General features: G+C 38.5%; 1 protein-coding gene across 1 annotated transcript in view; it reads right to left on the bottom strand.

Annotated features, from left to right (window-relative positions):
- CHIC1 (cysteine rich hydrophobic domain 1) overlaps nt 1–19,603 on the bottom strand; it is a 50,708-nt gene extending 31,105 nt beyond the window's left edge. Inside the window, exons 1-2 of the mRNA XM_058536197.1 lie at nt 19,182–19,603; nt 1,585–1,639 (exon numbers count right to left, since the gene is read on the bottom strand). Coding sequence (XP_058392180.1) covers nt 1,585–1,639; nt 19,182–19,471 — 345 coding nt within the window. The 5' untranslated portion in view covers nt 19,472–19,603. The remainder of the gene's footprint in view (nt 1–1,584; nt 1,640–19,181) is intronic.
- Nucleotides 19,604–19,734: the final 131 nt, after the last annotated feature.

The raw sequence follows: 19,734 nt of genomic DNA, 5'->3' as shown, positions 1-19,734 counted from the left end.
TACTACCATCATCATCTCTATTTTTCACATGAGAACTAAGGCTCAGAGAAGTGGATTGCCCCAAGCCATGAAGCCAGTAAGTGACAGATCTTGTATTCCAACCCAGATCTGACTTCAAAACTTGTTTAGCTACTCTATACCACCTCCAGCTAGCCCACATTTTTCAGGGGGAAAATGAAGCAAATAAAGTATAAAATACCCTTTCAGGATTAAATTAAATAGAATTTCTTATGATCTCAGCGATGATCCTTGAAAAAAGAAATAGGTCTGTTGTCTTTTTCTCCTTCCCTCTCCCCAATGAGACTGAGGAGAAGATTGGGATTAGGCCAAAACTGAGGAGAGTAAGCAGCTGGAAAATGTATCATGACAAAAAGGAGCCAATATTAGTAGAAGTATTTTATCCCATTCTCAAAGAGTTTAGAATGAGAGGAAAAATAATCAAAACAATACTTAAAGATATTCAGGAAATGGTCTTATCCTTACCCTTGCCTCCATCTATCTCATTCCCCTTCTCTCATCAAGGTAATCACTTCCATTAGTTTAATTTGCATCCTTCTAGAATTTCTTTATACAATTATTAATGTGCTTATTTCTCCCCTTTATTACACCTACTATACACACTGATTTGCACCTTGCTTTTCTCATTAACATTATGAGAAAAATTACCACTAAAATAGCATAAAAACCCCTTACAGAATGGAATGATTTTAAAATATGACCAAAATCTATACTGACAAACAGCATTATTCTAGTACTAAAATTAAAGAGAATGGTACTAAATTACAGGCTTCAAAATACAAAAAGTTAAGTTCTTTTAATCCCAAATTATCATTTCAGCTACCAAGCATTCAGCTATTAACCATTTGGAAATTATTGAGTATTTTATAATATAATAGCTTTTCTCTTTCTTCTACATTTCCTCAAGTAACAAACATGTGTAAATAACTTTGTGCCTTAGTCAGAACCTTTTCCTTTGGGTCTAGAAGTTAGCATTACTGTTGTAAGAGGATTTTCCAAATATAGTTTTGAATCCTAGGAACTCTTTGAATACTGAGCCCTAATGCTAGAAGATACTACTGAACGTAGAGGAACCAGGGAACAGAAAGGCAATAACAATTTATTGAAGTGAGTCCAATTTTAGAAACTCTATCTAAAAGGCAGAAAAACGTCTAACCAAAAATTTGATTCTTTTGATGTATAACAAACCATATCACAGGGCACTTTAAAAATAATAGAGTGACACAAAGTTAAACAATGATAACTTTGTTAACTCTAAAAACATTAGAAATTACTGACCTAAATGAACACAATTATAGCTACCAGTGCTGAGAAAAAAGGCAAAACTGGAAAAACTGAACAGATAAGTAAATAATGGCTGGCATTAATGGACAATGAACAAAATAACTGGTCATAGGCTAGTAGTCATGGAGACAGCTTTCAGTCACTAACAACACAGCCTCCAAGAACCCTGGCCTCTTGTTATTAGACTTCATTACCGGTGAGTCAAAGCATTCATCATAACACTGAATAAGCCATAAAACAAAGCTTTTAGAATTGAAAAGTTCAAAGCAAACTCTCACTTACCTTCCCTGTTAGAACTGAAGGAAATTCAGTATCAAACTTGTTGCTCAAGCCAAACCTTAAAAACAAAGACAGAACAAAATATATTCTACCCAGCATATTTAACCCTTTGCCTTTCTTCAAAAAAAGTTACAAAGCCATGCATTTTTCTTTTGATGTTGTGATTTAAAAATATATCGTAAAAATAATTTTATGATATTTATAGAAAATAAATCTTTGACTATTAATGCAAATTAATAGTTAGTAAAAGAAACTTAAGGAGCAAATGTTAAAGTAGGATTCTAACTAGACCCACGATATGCGATTAAAAAATAATAAATTAGCGAAACACTGACATAGAGCTGGCAATATCATACTTTTTGGCTGAAACATTTCTGGTAAAACCCATTTTAGTTGATAACTGTTGGAACTGGCTGATGGGTAGTATGTGGGAGTGGATTGTACTGTTCTTTCTACTTTTATATATATATGAAAAGTTTTCTAATAAAAACTAATATAACCTTTGGAACTATAGAGTCTGACACCTACGATCAGTTACTATTCAGATACTCAAAGGTTGATCCTTATGAATGGCTTTTGAGAAAAAGATCAATTTTGAGAAAACAGATCCCAGCCTTGAAATCTTTGACTCTCTTCAAGTATGCCCACTAAAATCTGTACTAAGAAGTCAAAATGAATTTTATAAACCTTTGTTCACCTACTTGTTGATTTCAGTAGGGATAACAAAGGTCGCTTCCTGCATGTTAGATGATATACCATGGTGACTACAATTTTATGTTAGTGGATGATGGGCTGCAAGCAAAAAGGAAAGGACACTAACATTTATTGAGAATTCCTTGTGAGGAATGCAACAAAAGTAACAGTTACCAGTAACTATCTACTTACCATGGGCTAGATACTGTGCTAGATAAACACATTACTTCTAAACTTTACAACCCTGCAAGAGAGGTATTGTCATCTCCGTTTCATAGCCAAGGAAGCTGACATTCAGAGAAAAATTTTTTTCAAAAAGTAAGTAATTAAATGACTTGCCCAAAGTTATATATCTAGTAAGGGGGGAACCAAAATTCAAATGCTGATCCTTAAGTTCTTTCTGTCCTACATTAAGCTCCTTGAGAACAGAAACTACAGCTTATTTATTTTGCTAGTAGGTGTTTAATAAAAGTTTGTTTAATAATAAGCTACTATACTGTTTGATTCAACTGATTTATGGCACTTTGGCTTTGGGTCACTTTAAAGACATGTTAAGAATCCAATGTCCTACTAAACTCTGTGTGAGAATATTATATTCTCCTTACATCATTTATACTAGCAGCTCTTTTTCAAGGATACAAGTCAGTCTTAAACACAAAGACTCTCTATACTCAGCAGCTAGTAGCAAGGTACATATCCATGCATAAATATCCCATACCTTGTATGGGATTTAAAATGTATTTTTAAAATGTATTTTTAAAAAACAACTTCTATATTTTAAAATAGTTGAGAAAATTAATTAGCAATTGTAAAAAGACCTCAGCTTCATTAAAAAATACTTCATTACTTCTCCATGTGTCAGTACAACATGTAATGAGAACATAATATTCTCATAATAACATTCCCTTTACTTTTTATTTTTATTTTTTTTTGTGAGGAAGATCAGTCCTGTGCTAACATCTGCCAATCCTCCTCTTTTTTTGCTGAGGAAGACTGGCCCTGGGCTAACATCCATGCCCACCTTCCTCCACTTTATATGGAACGCCGCCACGGTGGAGCATGCGCACTTAACTGCTTATGCCACCGGGCCGGCCCCGTAACTTTCCCTTTAAATCTATACACAGACACAGGAGTACAGCCAAACTTAAAAACAAGATGGTATACCCTGTACATGAATTTTTATGTTAACTTTCATGTGATGTTTGAGAAATTGACACTCTAGTATTAAATACGTATTTGCAATTACATATTAACTCAGAAATCAATAACACAACAGATATTTAATAGAGCAAGAAATATATTTCATTTAAATCATATTTAGCTAAATAGTGACTTTACCACTAGTCAAAAAGAAATAATTTAATTCATTATTCCACAAAGAGTAAATTCTTATTGTGTGACAAAGAAACAGATACAGGTTTCAGTTTTACAAAGTAGACATGATATATTTTAAAGTAGAGCTCTATTTCCATATCTTGTCTAAATGCCTTTTAGATGTAATATCAATAACATTCCTACCTCCATCAGACATTGCTGCACTAGAGCTTTTCCCAGCTGCCATTCTTTTACTAGACATCAAATATATAGAGGATATAGACAGATGTATCCCCCCAAATGTATGGAATATTTCTATTATTTTAAAAATTCTTAGCTTTGCTATTCTCTCTTTGCATTTATCACCAGACAAATGAACTTTCCTTTCTACTGTTTTCATTTCCCTAATATCCATTCCTTTCTTAACCTTTTGAAATTTGACTTTTGATGCTGTTACTTTACTGAAAATAATCTCATATTCAGTAAATTTATTCAGAAAGACAAGTTTATCTTGTCTTATTTATTGCCAAATTCAGTGTCCTCTTTTCAGAACCTTTTCCCTTGACTTAGCAGCTTGTGATGCTGTTGATTACTCCCTTGCAAATACTCTCCCATTTTTTCACTTTCCTCTAACACTCTTTCCTTTTTCCAAAATTTAGCTTTTAGTCATCTGCTTCTCTTTCTAAGGGAACTATGACAGTTCATCTATATTTAATAGCTTTCACAATCACTTCTATGCTGATGACCATCAAATATATATCTCTAGTTCTGTATTTTCCAACATACTCTAGTCCCTCATCTCTAATTGCATACTGAAAATTTCTATTCGGATATCTTGCTACAAAATAATACCATCTCAAGGAAAACATGTCTAAAATTAAATGTTTCTTTTATTGGAAACTGGCTCCCCCTTTCAAATTCCTCATCTCTATCAATGGCACATTGACTCTCTTTAACCTAGACCTCGGTATCATTTTTGTACCTTCTCTCTCCTATTTTTTGGACCTTGCTTATATTCAGGTGGTCCCAAGTCCTGTTATTTGTTCCTTTGAAACCATCCTTATAATGATAATTCCTTCTTTTCCACTGCCACTGTCATGTTGGCTCTTGGCTTTGCTCATATGGTTCCTCGTGCTTCCTCTCCCTAGTTTAAACCCTATGCAGCCTGCAAGGTTCAAGTCAAGTTCCAACCCCTGCTGTAATGCCTTGAATGCTCAAGCCTTCATGGATTCCCCCTTTCTTTGAACACTCACAGCCACTTCTAATCTGTAATATACCTTTACCAATTAATAAAATATTTTCTTTTCTTCTTTGCTGCTTCTCATTAGTATCTTAAAGGCAATTTTCAATTTGTTATAATTTGTTAGCTTTGTAAAGCAAGGCCTGTCCTTTGTTTTTTCTTTATTCTTCTTAGTGTTTAGTCCAATGCTCAAGTTCTCAAGAAATACTTGCTATATTCACACTACTAGTTCTCTTCTCTAATATAAAAAGATCTTTTTTTTCTTTGTGAGGAAGATTGGCCCTGAGCTAACATCCGCCAATCCTCCTCTTTTTGCTGAGGAAGAGTGGCCCTGAGCTAACATCCACGCCCATTTTCCTCCACTTTATATGGGACGCCGCCACAGCACGGCTTGCCAAGAAGTGCGTCAGGGCGCGCCGGGATCCGAACTGGCGAAACCCCGGCTGCCGCAGCAGAGCACGCGCACTTAACCGCTTGCACCACCAGGCCAGCCCTGGGATTGTCTTTTCTAAAGCATAAAAAGTATATAAGAAATGTTAAAGAGTGTCATTTTACTTCTTAAAATACTCCTTTATGGTCTACATATATCAACTTCAAAGGTATAAAGACATGCAAACTAGGCCTGATATGCTCTTATAATTTTGGCTAAAAGTCAGTAGCAATCTTGTGCTTGCCTACCAGGGATTTCTTTCCTTAACTTTCTCCGTTAGAGACTCAGCACTTAAAAAGAAGACTTATGGGAGAGACGTCAAGATGGCAGCGTAGGCAGACTCTGAACTCACCTCCTCCCACAGACACAGCCAACTTACAACTACTCATGGAAAAATTACCCCTGAGAGAGAACTGAAAATGGGATAAGAGGAACTCCTGCAACAAACGACAATCCTAATTGAGGTGGAAGAGGCAGAAATTACCTCCTGGAGAGGAAAAATGCCACCTTCACAAGCCGCAGCACTTCACGACCGCCTGGGAGCAGCTCAAAGGTACACAGCCCTCCGTGGAGGAGTGGGGGCCCTGAGGCGGGGAGTGCTCCCACTGTAGGCATTTTTTGGTCCCAGCACAAATGAGACGAGTGGTATAATATCTGACTTTGCTTGGTACTAACATTGGGTAGTACTCCCAGAGAAGCTGGTTCACAAAGAAATTAAAACCGGCTATTAAAGGGCCCAGACACAAATTGACCCATTTCAGAAAGCAACCTAAAATCACCGGAAAGAAAGGTGCACAGTACTTTGGTGAAAAGAGACTCACCTGATAGGCTCTGAGTGCATCTCGGTGAGAGGTGAGAACTCTCCAGGGACTGGGACATTGGCGGCGGCCATAGTTGTGGCCAGGTGTGGGCATGCTGACAGACATTGGCAGACGCCACTGGAGATCTCCCTGGAGCCTGCTAGCCAAGGGTCTGCCCCACTGACTAGAGCACTGATTTAATCCAGTTCAGCCAGGGCAGGCAGCCAACTCTAGGGACTGGCCCCACCCAACAACAAGTCCTCAGGCAACTTGTGGGCCTTCCTGGATTATCCACAGCCTGGCGAGGAGGTCCACCTCTGTGGGGAAGGGCATGTGCAAGGAGCAGGTGGAGAGTGTGGGGCAGTGGTGGAGTGTGAGGGGCTCCCGCCTTGGAGAGACTGGGTCCACTTCAGGAGGTCAGGGCGCACACACAGGGCAGGACTGTGTTGACTGTGTGTGTGGACCTGTGGGTGGCTGGGCTTGTCAGCTGCAGAAAACTTGTGCTGCTCAAAGACCACATAGAGGGTTTGCACCACCTTCAAAAGCCTGAAATAATTGGGTGCTCTCATGGCTGAGGCCAGCCCCACCCAGCTGCAATCCTCAGAGAGCTGACAAGAGATATAAAGGCTAGAGGCTTATAGTAACTGTAAGCTCCTGAGCCTAACAACTTGCCATGCTGGGGGCCTACACATTTAAAAGACATACTGTAACACAAATGTGCTATTAGACCTTGCAGCCAACTGTGCTGGGGCTCCCCACATCCGATAAAGAGACTGAAGGGCCCACAACAATTACAAGCACCTGAGCATTACAACAACTGGCCGGGGGCATAGCTCAGACTCCCTGGGTACCTATAGGGACAGCAACCACGCCAAAACAGAAGGACACACGTAGCCCTCATAGTGGTCACTCCTGGAACATTCAGAACTGAGGGAAGCACACTGTGGGACTCATAAGGCATTACTTATATAAGGTCACCTCTCCAAGAGCAGGAGACATAGCTGACGTATCTAATACATAGACACAAGCACAAGGAAAGAGGCAAAGTGAGGAGGCAAAGGAATACATTCCAAATAAGGGAACAGGACAAAACTCCTGAAAAGGAACTAAGTAAAACAGAAATGAGCAACCTACCCGACAGAGAGTTCAAACAAAGAGTGTTAAGGATGCTCACTGATCTGGGGAGAAGAACGGATGAACTCAGTGAGAACGTCAACAAAGAAATGGAAGATATAAAAAAGAACCAATCAGAAATGAAGAATAAAATACTGGAAATGAAAAATTCACTAGAGGGACTCAAAAGCAGAGGAGAGGATACAGGAAAACGGATCTGCAAGCTGGATGAAAGACTAGAAAAAAATCACCCAAGCTGAAGAGGTAAAAGAAAAAAGAATTAAAAAGAGTGACGACAGTCTAAGGGACATCTGGGACAACATCAAGCACACTAACATCCATGTTATAGGTGTCCCAGAAGGAGAAGAGTGAGACAAAGGGGCAGAGAATCTAGCTGAAGAAATAATAGATGAAAACCTCCCTAACCTAAGGAAGGAAATAGACATCCAGGTACAGGAAGCACAGAAAGCACCAAACAAGATAAACCCAAAGAGGGTCACAGCAAGACATATCACAATTTAAATGTCCAGAATTAAAGATAAAGAGAGAATCCTAAAAGCTGCAACAGAAAGACAAGTTACTTAGAAAGGAAACCCCATAAGGCTATCAGCTGACTTCTCAGTAGAAACTTTACAGGCTAGAACAGAGTGTCATGATATATTTAAACTGCTAAAAGGAAAAAACTTACAGCCAAGAATACTCTACTTGGCAAGGTTATCATTCAAAATGGAAGGAGATAAAAAGTTTCCCAGACAAGCACAAATCAAAGGAGTTTGTCACCAAGAAACCAGTAGTACAAGAAATGCTAAGGGACTTATTTAAGGGGAAAAGAGAAGACCACAAATAGGAAAAATTATCTATTTCCATGATAAGAGGGTAATGGATACAAATACACAAAAAAGAGGTTAGATACGATATCAAAAACATAAAAGTGGTAGAAGGGGAGTTAAAAAGTAGAGCTTTCAAACAGAGGTCAAACTAAAGAGACCATCAACTTAATATAGTTTCCTATATACGTAGGTTACTGTATATCGAACCCATGGTAATGACAAACCAGAAACCTATAATAAATACACAAAAAACTAAGACAAAGGAACCCAAACAAAATACTAAAGAAAGCCATCAAACCACACGGGATACAGCAAGAGAAGAAGAAAGGAACAGAGAAGGACTACTAAAACACTGAGAAAAAAAAATTAAAAAATGGCAGTAAGTACATACTTATCAATAGCTACTTTAAACATCAATGGACTAAATGCTCCAATAAAAAGGCATAGGGTGGCTGACTGGATAAAAAAACAAGACTCATATACATGCTGCATACAAGAGACACACTTCAGAACTAACGACACTCATAAACTGAAAGTGAAGGGATGGAAAAAGATACTCCACGCAAACGGCAATGAAAAGAAAGCTAGGGTAGCAATACTCTTATCAGACAAAATTGATTTAAAACAAAAACCGTAAAAAGAGACAAAGAAGGGCAACATGTAATGATCAAGGGAACAATCCAACAAGAAGATATAACACTTGTAAATGTCTATGCACCCAATGTAGGAGCACCTAAATATACAAGCAATTATTAACACACATAAAAAGAGAAATAGACAGTAACACAATAATAGTAGGGGACTTTAACACTCCACTTACACCAACGGATAGATCATCCAAACAGAAGATAAATAAGAACACTTTGGTCTTAAATGACACACTAGACCAGATGGACCTAGTAGATATATACAGAACATTCCATCCCAAAACCAAGGAATACACGTTATTTTCAAATGCACATGGAACATTCTCCAGAACTGATCACATATTAGGCCACAAAACAAGTCTCCATAAATTTAAGAAGATTGAAATAGTACCAAGCAACTTTTCTGACAACAATGGCATTAAACTAGAAATCAAGTACAGGAAGAAAATCAGAAAAGCCACAAATATGTGGAGATTAAACAAAATGCTACTGAACAATGATTGGGTCAGCAAAGAAATCAAAGGAGAAATCAAAAAATACCTGGAGACCAATGAAAACGAAAAAGGTTATGCCAGAATTTATGAGAAACAGCAAAAGCAATTCTAAGAGGGAAGTTTAGAGCATTACAGGTCAATCTCAACAAAACGGAAAAATATCAAATAAACAATCTAACAATGCACCTAAAGGAACTGGAAAAAGAAGAACAAACAAAGCCAAAAATCAGTAGAAGAAGGGAAATAATAAAAAGCAGAGCAGAAATAAATGAAATAGAGACTAAAAAACAATTGAAAAAATTAATAAAACCAACAGCTGGTTCTTTGAAAAGATAAAGAAAATTGACAAACCTTTAGCTAGACTCACCAAGAAAAAAAGAGAGAAGGCTCAAATAAGTAAAATCAGAAATGAAAGTGGAGAAATTACAATGGACACCTCAGAAATACAAAAGATTATAAGAGAACACTATGAAAAGCTATACACCAACAAATTCGACAATCTGGAAGAAATGGATAAAATCTTAGAACCATACAACCTTCCAAAACTGGAACAAGAAGAAATACAGACTTTGAATAGACAAATCACCCGTAAGGAGAACGAAATAGTAATTAAAAACCTCCCCAAAAATAAAACTCCAGGACCAGATGGCTTCTCTGGTGAATTCTACAAAACATTCAAAGAAGACTTATTGCCTATCCTTCTCAAACTCTTCCAAACAATTGAGGAGGAGGGGGAAGCTCCCTAACTCATTCTACGAAGCTGACATTACCCTGATACCAAAACAAGACTAGGAAAACACAAAAAAAAGAAAATTACAGGCCAATATCACTGATGAACATCAATGTAAAAATCCTCAACAAAATTCTAGCAAATCGCATATAACAATACATTAAACAGATAATACACAATGATCAGTTCGGATTTATTCCAGGGATGCTGGGATGGTTCAACAGTCGCAAATCAATCAACGTGATACACCACATTGATAAAATGAAGAATAAAAATCACATGATACTCTCAACAGATGCTGAGAAAGCATTTGACAAGATACAGCATCCATTTATGAGAAAAACTCTGAATAAAATGGGTATAGAAGGAAAGTACCTCAACATAATAAAGGCCATATATGACAAACCCACAGCTAATATCATCCTCAATGGTGAAAAACTGAAAGCTATCCCTCTAATAATAGGACCAGACAAGGATGCCCACTGTCACCACTCCTATTTAACATAGTACTGGAAGTCCTAGCCAGAGCAATCAGGCAAGAGAAAGAAATAAAAGGGATCCAAATTGGAAAGGAAGAAGTGAAACTGTCACTATTTGCAGATGACATGATTTTCTATATAGAAAACGCTAAAGAATCCACCAGAAACCTTTTAGAAGTAATAAACGAATATGGTAAAGTTGCAGGATACAGAATCAACATACAAAAATAAGTTGCATTTCTACACACTAACAACGAAGTAGCAGAAAGAGAAATTAAGAATACAATGCCATTTACAATTGCAACAAAAAGAATAAAATACCTAGGAATAAACTTAACCAAAGAGGTGAAAGATCTGTACACCAAAAAGTATAAAACATTGCTGAAAGAAATTTAAGACACAAAGAAATGGAAAGATATTCCGTGCTCTTGGATTGGAAGAATTAACACAGTTAAGATGTCCATACTTCCTAAAGCCATCTATAGATTTGATGCAATCCCTATCAAAGATCCAACAACATTTTTCATAGAAACAGAACAAAGAATCCTACAATTTATATGGAACAACAAAAGACACCGAATAGCTAAAGGAATCCTGAGAAAAAGGAACATAGCTGGAGGTATCACACTCCCTGATTTCAAAATATACTACAAAGCTATAGTAACTGTAGTAATATACTACAAAACAGTATGGTACTGGCAGAAAAACAGACACACAGATCAATGGAATAGAATCGAAAGCACAGAAACAAACCCACACATCTACAGATAGCTAATCTTCGACAAAGGAGCCAAGAGCATACAATGGAGAAAGGAAAGTCTCTTCAAGAAATCGTGTTGGGAAAACTGGACAGCCACATGCAAAAAAATGAAAGTAGACCATTACCTTACACCATACACAAAAATTAACTCAAAATGGATTAAAGACTTGAATGTAAGACCTGAAACTATGAAACTTCTAGAAGAAAACGTAGGCAGTACGTTCTTCCACATCCTTCTTAGCAACATATTTTCAATGTCTGACTGGGAAAGAGAGACAATAGAAAAAATAAACAAATGGGACTACATCAAACTAAAAAGCTTCTGCACAGCAAAGCAAACCATCAACAAAACAAAAAGACAACCTAACAATTGGGAGAAAATATTTGCAAACCATACATCTGATAAGGGGTTAAGCTCCAAAATATATAAAGAACTCATGCATCTCAACAACAAAAAATGAACAACCCAATCAAAAAATGGACAAAAGACCTGAACAGACATTTCTCCAAAGAAGATATACAGATGGCCAACAGGCACATGAAAAGACACTCAACATCATTAACTATCAGGGAAATGCAAATCAAAACTACAATGAGATATCACCTCATGCCCATCAGAATGGCTATAATCAACAAGACAGGAAACAAGTGTTGGAGAGGATGTGGAGAGAAGGGAACTCTCATACACTGCTGGTGGGAGTGCAAACTGGTGCAGCCACTATGGAAAACAGTATGGAGATTCCTCAAAAACTTAAGGATAGAACTATCACATGATCCAGCTATTCCACTGCTGGGTATTTATCCAAAGAACTTGAAAACACCAATGTGTAAAGATACATGCACCCCTGTGTTCATTGCAGCATTATTCACAATAGCCAAGACTTGGAAGCAACCTAAGTGCCCATCAAGGGAAGAAGATGTGGTATATATACACAATGGAATACTACTCAGCCATAAGAAACGATGAAATCTACCCATTTGTCACAATATGGATGGCCATTGAGGGTATTATGCAAAGTGAAATAAGTCAGAGGGAGAAGGTCAAATACCGTATGATCTCACTCATTAAGTAGTAGATAACAACAGACAAACACATAGAGATTGGATTGGTGGCTACCAGAGGGGAAGGGGGAAGGGGGGAAGGAGGAGGGCGAAAGGGATAATTAGGCACGTGTGTGGTGATGGATCGTAATTATATTTGGGTGGTGAACATGAGAACACGATGTAATCCATGCAGAAATACAGCATAATGATGTACACCTGAAATTTATACAATGTCATAAACCAATGTTACTACAATAAACAAAAAATAAAAAAAATAAAAAATAATAAAAAAAAGAAAAATAACCTTAGGCACAACATTTTCACTTAGCAGCTACTAGGAAAATGTTGAAATGGCTGTTGCTGAATAAACACCTCAGCTCTGTTTCATAAACAAACCATTAATTTCAGAACTGTGAGTCCCAGAGGTTAGACAATCTCATCTACCCATTACTGATCAGCTACAGACATTAGCCAAGATGTGGGGTTCTTTGGCATTAGACAAACAGGCACTTAGCATTGCTTACACTGCCATTTTATTGGCTTCATTAAATATAGAGCCTATTATGTGTTTGAAGCCAATCCAGCTGGTGGTTCTTAATTATTGTATTTTATTTGTCAAGTGTCTTCAACGCCCCAAATTTTAATTTCTTGGGCAATTCTGTGGAGTAAAGAAAATTGAGGCAAAGAAGGATGTGTCCTCTTAGTTGCTCTTCCATCTTCTCTCTCTCCCTACACCCCTCACTGTTCTTAATCCTTTTGAAAATGACTACACATCAGCCATTGAAAATCTTGCACAAATTAAAGTTCATGTCTTCAGGTTGTTTAAGAAAATGGATCATAGTGTAGTAAAATTCTGCCAGCAAGAAATATGATTTCTCTGGAAAACTATGCAGTTATAATAACACTGATTCTAAAGCGTGTGCACTTAACTCTACTTACTATACCCAGGAAAAGGAAAGTCTATGTCACACAATTCAAAGAGATTTTCAAAAAAATTATAGTTAAATCTCTTTAATCTTTCATATGGAAATGATCATGTCTTGCCACACTGTAAAATGGCAAGTTATCATAGTTGCAGTATTCTCAAAGACTAAAATCTTATAAAATATTTACCTTATACAAACACAAATTAACAATGCATCACTGTAATTCTTCAAAGATAGCTGTTTACAGAAAAGGCATTCTATTTATTCCATTATTGATTTGAGAAGTATCAATATTTGTAGTGTTCTCTAAGTTTTTGCAGAAATGCATTGTTTGGCAAATTTGGCAATCTTTTGCAACTCTATATGTAATAACTTCAGCTCTTCAAGATTAACTTTAATGAGACAATTTTATAAATCCCTGAGAATTGGTAATCTATCATCTCCACTAACTTCTATACAGATGTACTATCAAGGGTAAATATCTATATATTTTAAGTGACATAAAGAGTGTGGTAATGCCTATAAATGAGAGAAAAAAATCTCATGAGATGTAATTTTCCTTGTATTTCAACACATTGGATCCAAATATTTATCCTAAAACTATGAAGAAGAAAAATGATAGATACTAAGTTATATCACTTAGATGTAGAGTATTTCTGAAACACTTAATACTTCCCAAGAGATACTTCATTATTTCTGTTTCTATAACCTCAAATCTGTGGGAGTTAATTTAGCCATATTTTTTTAAAATTTGGAAAAAGATCCCTAAATATCCATTTATGATCATCATCTCAGAACTGGAATTACAATTAGTGTGGTTAGGTCGCTCTACTTCTTAAGAAATTATAATTAATTACATTTTAAAAGATTAATATCTTGTTAAAGTTAACTAGAAAGCCAATTATGTTAAGATGATATAAGTAGACAGGGGCATTCTGACACATAAGGGCTTGCTTAACAAAGTTTAAGAGGTTAAGGCCATGCCATACCCCCATTACTGGGACTGATGATATTATTGCATCCATTTATATCTATGCTCAGAAACACGAGTACTCTCCACAGCATGATTCAACTAACTAGTATTTATTGAGGTCCTATAATATAGTATGCACTATGGTGGGCATATTAAGTGTTACTAAAGCGAATTAATACGAATTCAGCTCACTTTTATTGAGTGTCTACTTCAGGGAAGGTACTATGTTAGACACTGAGGATTCAGAGGGAACCAGAAATTGTTCCTGCCATTGCAGCTTACTATTTAGTGGAGACAGAGAAGACTTGCAGAAGGTGGTGACATATGGAGAGCTGGGGTGAGGGCGGTGGGTACTGGAATTCTAGATGGAGAACCCAGCTTGAGCAGAGGCAAAGAGATAAGAAACGGCATGTTATGAACAGGAAAATACAAGTAGCAAGAGTAAATGTCAGGTGATTAGGCTGATAGATAGGCAGAGTCCAGTTCTATACGCCACGTTAGGGAGCTTAGACTCTATCCTGCAGGTGAAAGGAAAACCACAGAATAGTCTTAAGCAGAAAAGTGGTGATTCAATCTAGCAGCAGGCTAGGGGATGGATGTGAAGGTGACAAGTATGAAGGAAAGATAACTAGTTAGGGTGGTGAAAGGGCCCTGAATCAGGGAAGTGGTAGTAGAGAGGAAAAGAAGAAATTTTTAGGTCATATATTGTTAATACTTGCAGATTACTTAGCTGTGAGAAGTGTGAGTGGGAAAAAGGAACCAAGGATGAATAACGGGATAGGTGGAGATACATTTAACTGAGATGGAGAACACAGAAATAGGAGGGATTTTTTGAGGGGTTAGGATGGGAGTGTGAGGGTGTGGGTGAGTGGGGAACAAGTTCTGTTTTGAATATGCTGAATTTAAGATGATGGTGGGCCATCAGGTGAGGAAGCCCATAAAAGAGTCTGAGCAGAGTCTGGTATAGAGATACATATTTGGGAGACGTCAGATAATTGAAACCATGTGAGTCAAGATGAGACCATATAGGGAGTGTAGGGAATGAGAAGAATAGCGGGCTGAGAACAAAACCCTGGAGATCAGCAGTATTCAAGGGGCAAGAGACGAAGAGAAGCCCATGAATGAGACAAAGAATAGCCAGAAAAATACAAGGAGAACCAGGATAGTGAAGTAGCCAAGGAATTCCTGGGTTTGTTTGGCTAGCAAAATGTTTTTTAAAAACAGAATTTGAATACCTTTAGGCAAAACATATACCTTCCAGTTCAACTAAGGCCCCATCATTACTCAGATTGCACCACTTTCTGTGACCTGTCTTGCCTCTGAAGGCCTGTGTGTTTGTGACCCCCGGAGTAGAAGCCTCCAAGAAAGAGGGAGTCATTATAAGTAACATAAGCAGGAGAGAGAACCAGAAAGATAGGGAATGAAAGATACCCACTAAATTAGCAATAAGGGTCATGGTGATCTTATGAGGCCAGTTTGTCTGTGGTCATGGTGGCAGAATCCAGATTACAGAGGGTTGAAGTGGAAATAAATATGGTGAATGTAGCTACTTTTAATAAATTTGGAGAAGGAAGGGAGAGAGACTAGACAGTAGTTAAAGGGGAACACAGGTCTAGGAAGGCTTTTGCTTTGTTTTGTTTTTAAAGAATTAGAGAGACTCTGAATATGTTTACAGGCTGAGCCAGTATAGAGGTAGAGACAGGTAATATTAGAGGGACAGGGGCTGCCTGATGGAGCAGATCTGGGAGGAGGCTGGAGGAGAAGGGTATGGAAGGCACAAGTGGAAGGGTGAGCTTTGGACAAGTGGAGGGACTCCTTGACCTCTGAGGCTGGAGGAAGAGAGCACAGGAATTCAGACCAAATTAAGATCCAATGCAGGTTATTCAGCTGGAAAGTGACATGATTAAATTGTGTTTTAAGAAAATTAGTTTGGGGCCAGCCCCTTGGCTTAGCGGTTAAGTGCGCATGCTCCGCTGCTGGCGGCCCGGGTTTGGATCCCGGGCATGCACCGACGCACCACTTCTCCGGCCATGCTGGGGCCATGTCCCGCATACAGCAGCTGGAAGGATGTGCGGCTATGATGTGCGGCTATGACATACAACTATCTACTGGGGCTTTGGGGGGAAAAATAAATAAATAAAAATCTTAAAAAAAAAAAAAAGAAAATTAGTTTGGTACAAACACCCTGGACGGATTGAAGAGGGGAAAGGTGGCAGACTGTGGCAATAATTCAAGCAGGAGACGATGGCAACACAAACTAGAGTGATGCCAGTAGAAATGGATAAAATGAAAAATCTAATAGGTGTTTCAAAAGGCATGATGACATAATTATGGGACAGACTGGCATAGGAAAATTCAAGGAGAAGGAAGAGTTAAAATGAGTCAAGGATTTGAAATATTACCCTGGAAGATTAGAATCGTGGCATCAGGGTCAGAAATGGGGCAATTGAATGCACAGACAATGTGGGGAAAAAAATGTTGGGTTTAAGATATACTGAGTTTGTTGGGCGGCCCCATGGCTTAGCGGTTAAGTGCGCGCGCTTCGATACTGGTGGCCCGGGTTCAGATCCCGGGCGCGCACCAACGCACCACTTCTCCTGCCATGCTGAGGCCGCGTCCCACATACAGTAACTAGAAGGATGTGCAACTATGACATACAACTATCTACCGGGGCTTTGGGGAAAAAAAGGAGGAGGATTGGCAATAGATGTTAGCTCAGAGCTGGTCTTCCTCAGCAAAAAAGAGGAAGATTAGCATGGATGTTAGCTCAGGGCTGATCTTCCTCACAAAAAAAAAAAAAAGATATACTGAGTTTGAGATGATGGTTCTCAAATTTTAAACTTTGAAAAGAAACCAAGTCTTGTATAGAATAGATGACTGCACAAAGAATGGAACAAATAAGGGGTAGGAGAGAATAAGAAATATTTCATTCAGACAGGGCAATTCTAACCCTTCCATGCCTGAAAAAAAATTAAACATTAGCTGATATTTTAGACGTGTCTGAATTAGATTAACTATTTCATAAGGATCTTACTTTACTAGATATAAGGAAGGTTATACTACCATAAGAAGACCAGTTTCTCCGATCCAGTAAAACTTTCTCCTAAACGTTTAATTTTTTTTTTCAAATCTCAGACATTTAACATCGAATGTGTTTTCTAGGTAAGAGAATGTGTACAATACAACTAAATAATTTTCCAAACTATATACATTGATTAGTGATTCAAGTATTGGTTTGCTGCTTTTCAGGTTTTGGCTTCAATTAATACCAACAGTTACTACCAGCACCACTACTTCACACTCCTAATTCCAGAATTTCTAAGCTGGGAGGAATATTACACTTATCACAAGGCCCTTGGCATGGCAAGCGTCAGTGCTTTGCTTTTAATTGAAAATAGGTTAGTAAGTACTTCACCATGATTGTGTGAAGAGTAGAATGGAACCACAAACAAGTTTCAGGGAACTTAAATTCTATTTTCTCCCTCCTTTTCTGTTTTCTGAATTTTAGAAAATAATGAGAGGGAGGAGTGCTGGAATATAAAATTATGAACTGGAAAAAAAACCTTTTTCTGTTCAGTCATGTGAAATAATCTGCATCAAAGTAACCTTTGGTGCCAAAATAATTAGTTTGAGTAACAAACTGTCTCCCTAGTGATGAAAGGAATGGAAATAAAACAGCACAGTAAGTGCCATCTGAACATTGTAGGCTATCTGCAAAATTCTTGGACCAAGAAAAATTGTGTTAAAATTGCCTAACCAAAAAGCAGGTCTAAAAATCTCCCCAAACTCTTCCACAATTTAAAAATCTTTCTTAATATATTTTATGCAAAGATCAAAAAAGTCTATCATAATAAAAATACTTGACAGGTTAAAATTAAAAGCTAACATGATGGGGGGAGGTGGTACATATTATATAATTTCAGATAATATGAACTCAATTGAAAGTCAAAGAGGCTAGGTGAGCCATTATCAAAATTAGAGGCAGCATGACTTGATAGGAAAAAAAAGTCCTATTTTGAAAATGCAGTAAAAGATAGCATAGTTAAGGGGATGAACATAATACAATGCTCAAACTTCCAAGTACTTACAGCCCAAGCACATAAAAAACGAGAAAGCACTCTTCAAAGCCCAGAGAATCATTAAAATTTTCTTTTGCTTTGCAACCACTATGCTATGAAGTCCCTCTCCCTTTTATTTTCTCAAATATGATCCAAGATTTCAATTTTTAAAAAAGTCACTCTGCATAGCTTTTCAGGAAATCATCCTCAGCTCCTGGGGGACTAATTTCCATATATATTTAATGTTTGCATATTTAATATTTGGGCATACAAAATCTCCTGGAGGTATCTTAAATTATCTAAGAGCTGAAAGGCTTTAGAAACCATCTACCTCAAATCCCTCATTTTACAGACAGAGAAATCAAGGCCCAGAAATGGGAAGTAACCTGACCAAGGTCACAGGGCCAGTAAGAAGCAAAGCTGGGACTAACATCCAAGAGTCCTCACTCTCAATCCATTGCTCTATTTTTCATAGCTGCCTCTCATCCTGAACCTCTAATTGTGTGATATTTAAGAAATGTCAGAGTGAAGAGTGACCAAGACATGGAAAGGATTATTGTATTAATTCATATAAGGATTAGATAGGAAGAATGGATGGATGAACGTGGGTGGGTGGACATTCTATGATATTATTTACAAAATATATCATGCTTTTGTTTTGAAGAATCCCAAGCCTAGGTCTTGTCACATGTCACAGCAGTCACCCTGTTCCACTAGACACCAATCTTAGCAGCAAAGAATCCTCTAGTACATCCTGCAGTTTAAAGACTATTCACTTGCCAGCATACACAGAAGCAAGGAGACTCACCCCTACCCCAATCCCTCGGGCTCCCAAACCCCTAACTTCCCTGCCCTATACTCACTCTACCTGGCGTTGGGGCATCACATTTGCATTCTCCTCACTTCCTTTACACCTATTTCCCTCGGCTTGTCCCTTTATACCAGGTGTCCTTTAGTAAATGTATGCCTCAGTCAGCCCTCCCCCACTCCACAGGCCCCTCAATCACCTTCTCATTCCTCTGTCGCCAAATCTCAGCCTTCTCAAACCCCATGACTCCCTCTCGCTTACACAGTGATGTGGCCGGCACCCCGCACCAATACAGGGTCGGGGGCATATCTCCGCAGATGCTCCTCGCTCACTACCCGAGGCGGGGGCGGCGTCTCCTCCTCCTCCTCTTCTTCCTCCTCCTCCTCCTCCTCTTCTTCCTCTTGCTCCTCATCTTCCTCGTCATCGTCGGGCCCCGATACCAACGACGACGACGACGGCGACGACGACGACGTTGCCGCTTCTTCTTCCTCCTCCTCCTCCAGTTCCGAGATGGTGTCGAACTCCGCCATGTTGGGCAGCAGGATGCTCATCACGTGATCTCTCGATCGCCGCCACCCTCACGGAGAAGAGTTTGAACCTGCTGAGGTGCTGGAAGAGGAGGGGGAACAAAATGAAGAGAAAGAGGAGCGGGGTATGGACAGGATTTGAGGAGATGCGCCTGCGTGTTGAGGCAGACCGGGGAGGGGGGAGGAGGGGAAGGGGGAAGGGGGGTGGGGGGTGGGGGGTTCGTTGGAGGCGGGGGCACGAGGGAGAGAGGAGCAAAATCTGTGTACGCTTGCGCGGCTCCAAGGGA

Source organism: Diceros bicornis, chromosome X, assembly GCF_020826845.1.
Source record: "Diceros bicornis minor isolate mBicDic1 chromosome X, mDicBic1.mat.cur, whole genome shotgun sequence".
NCBI classification, from domain to species: domain Eukaryota; kingdom Metazoa; phylum Chordata; class Mammalia; order Perissodactyla; family Rhinocerotidae; genus Diceros; species Diceros bicornis.
The sequence above is the reverse complement of the archived record's forward strand: the minus strand, read 5'-3'. Positions and strand labels throughout refer to the sequence as shown.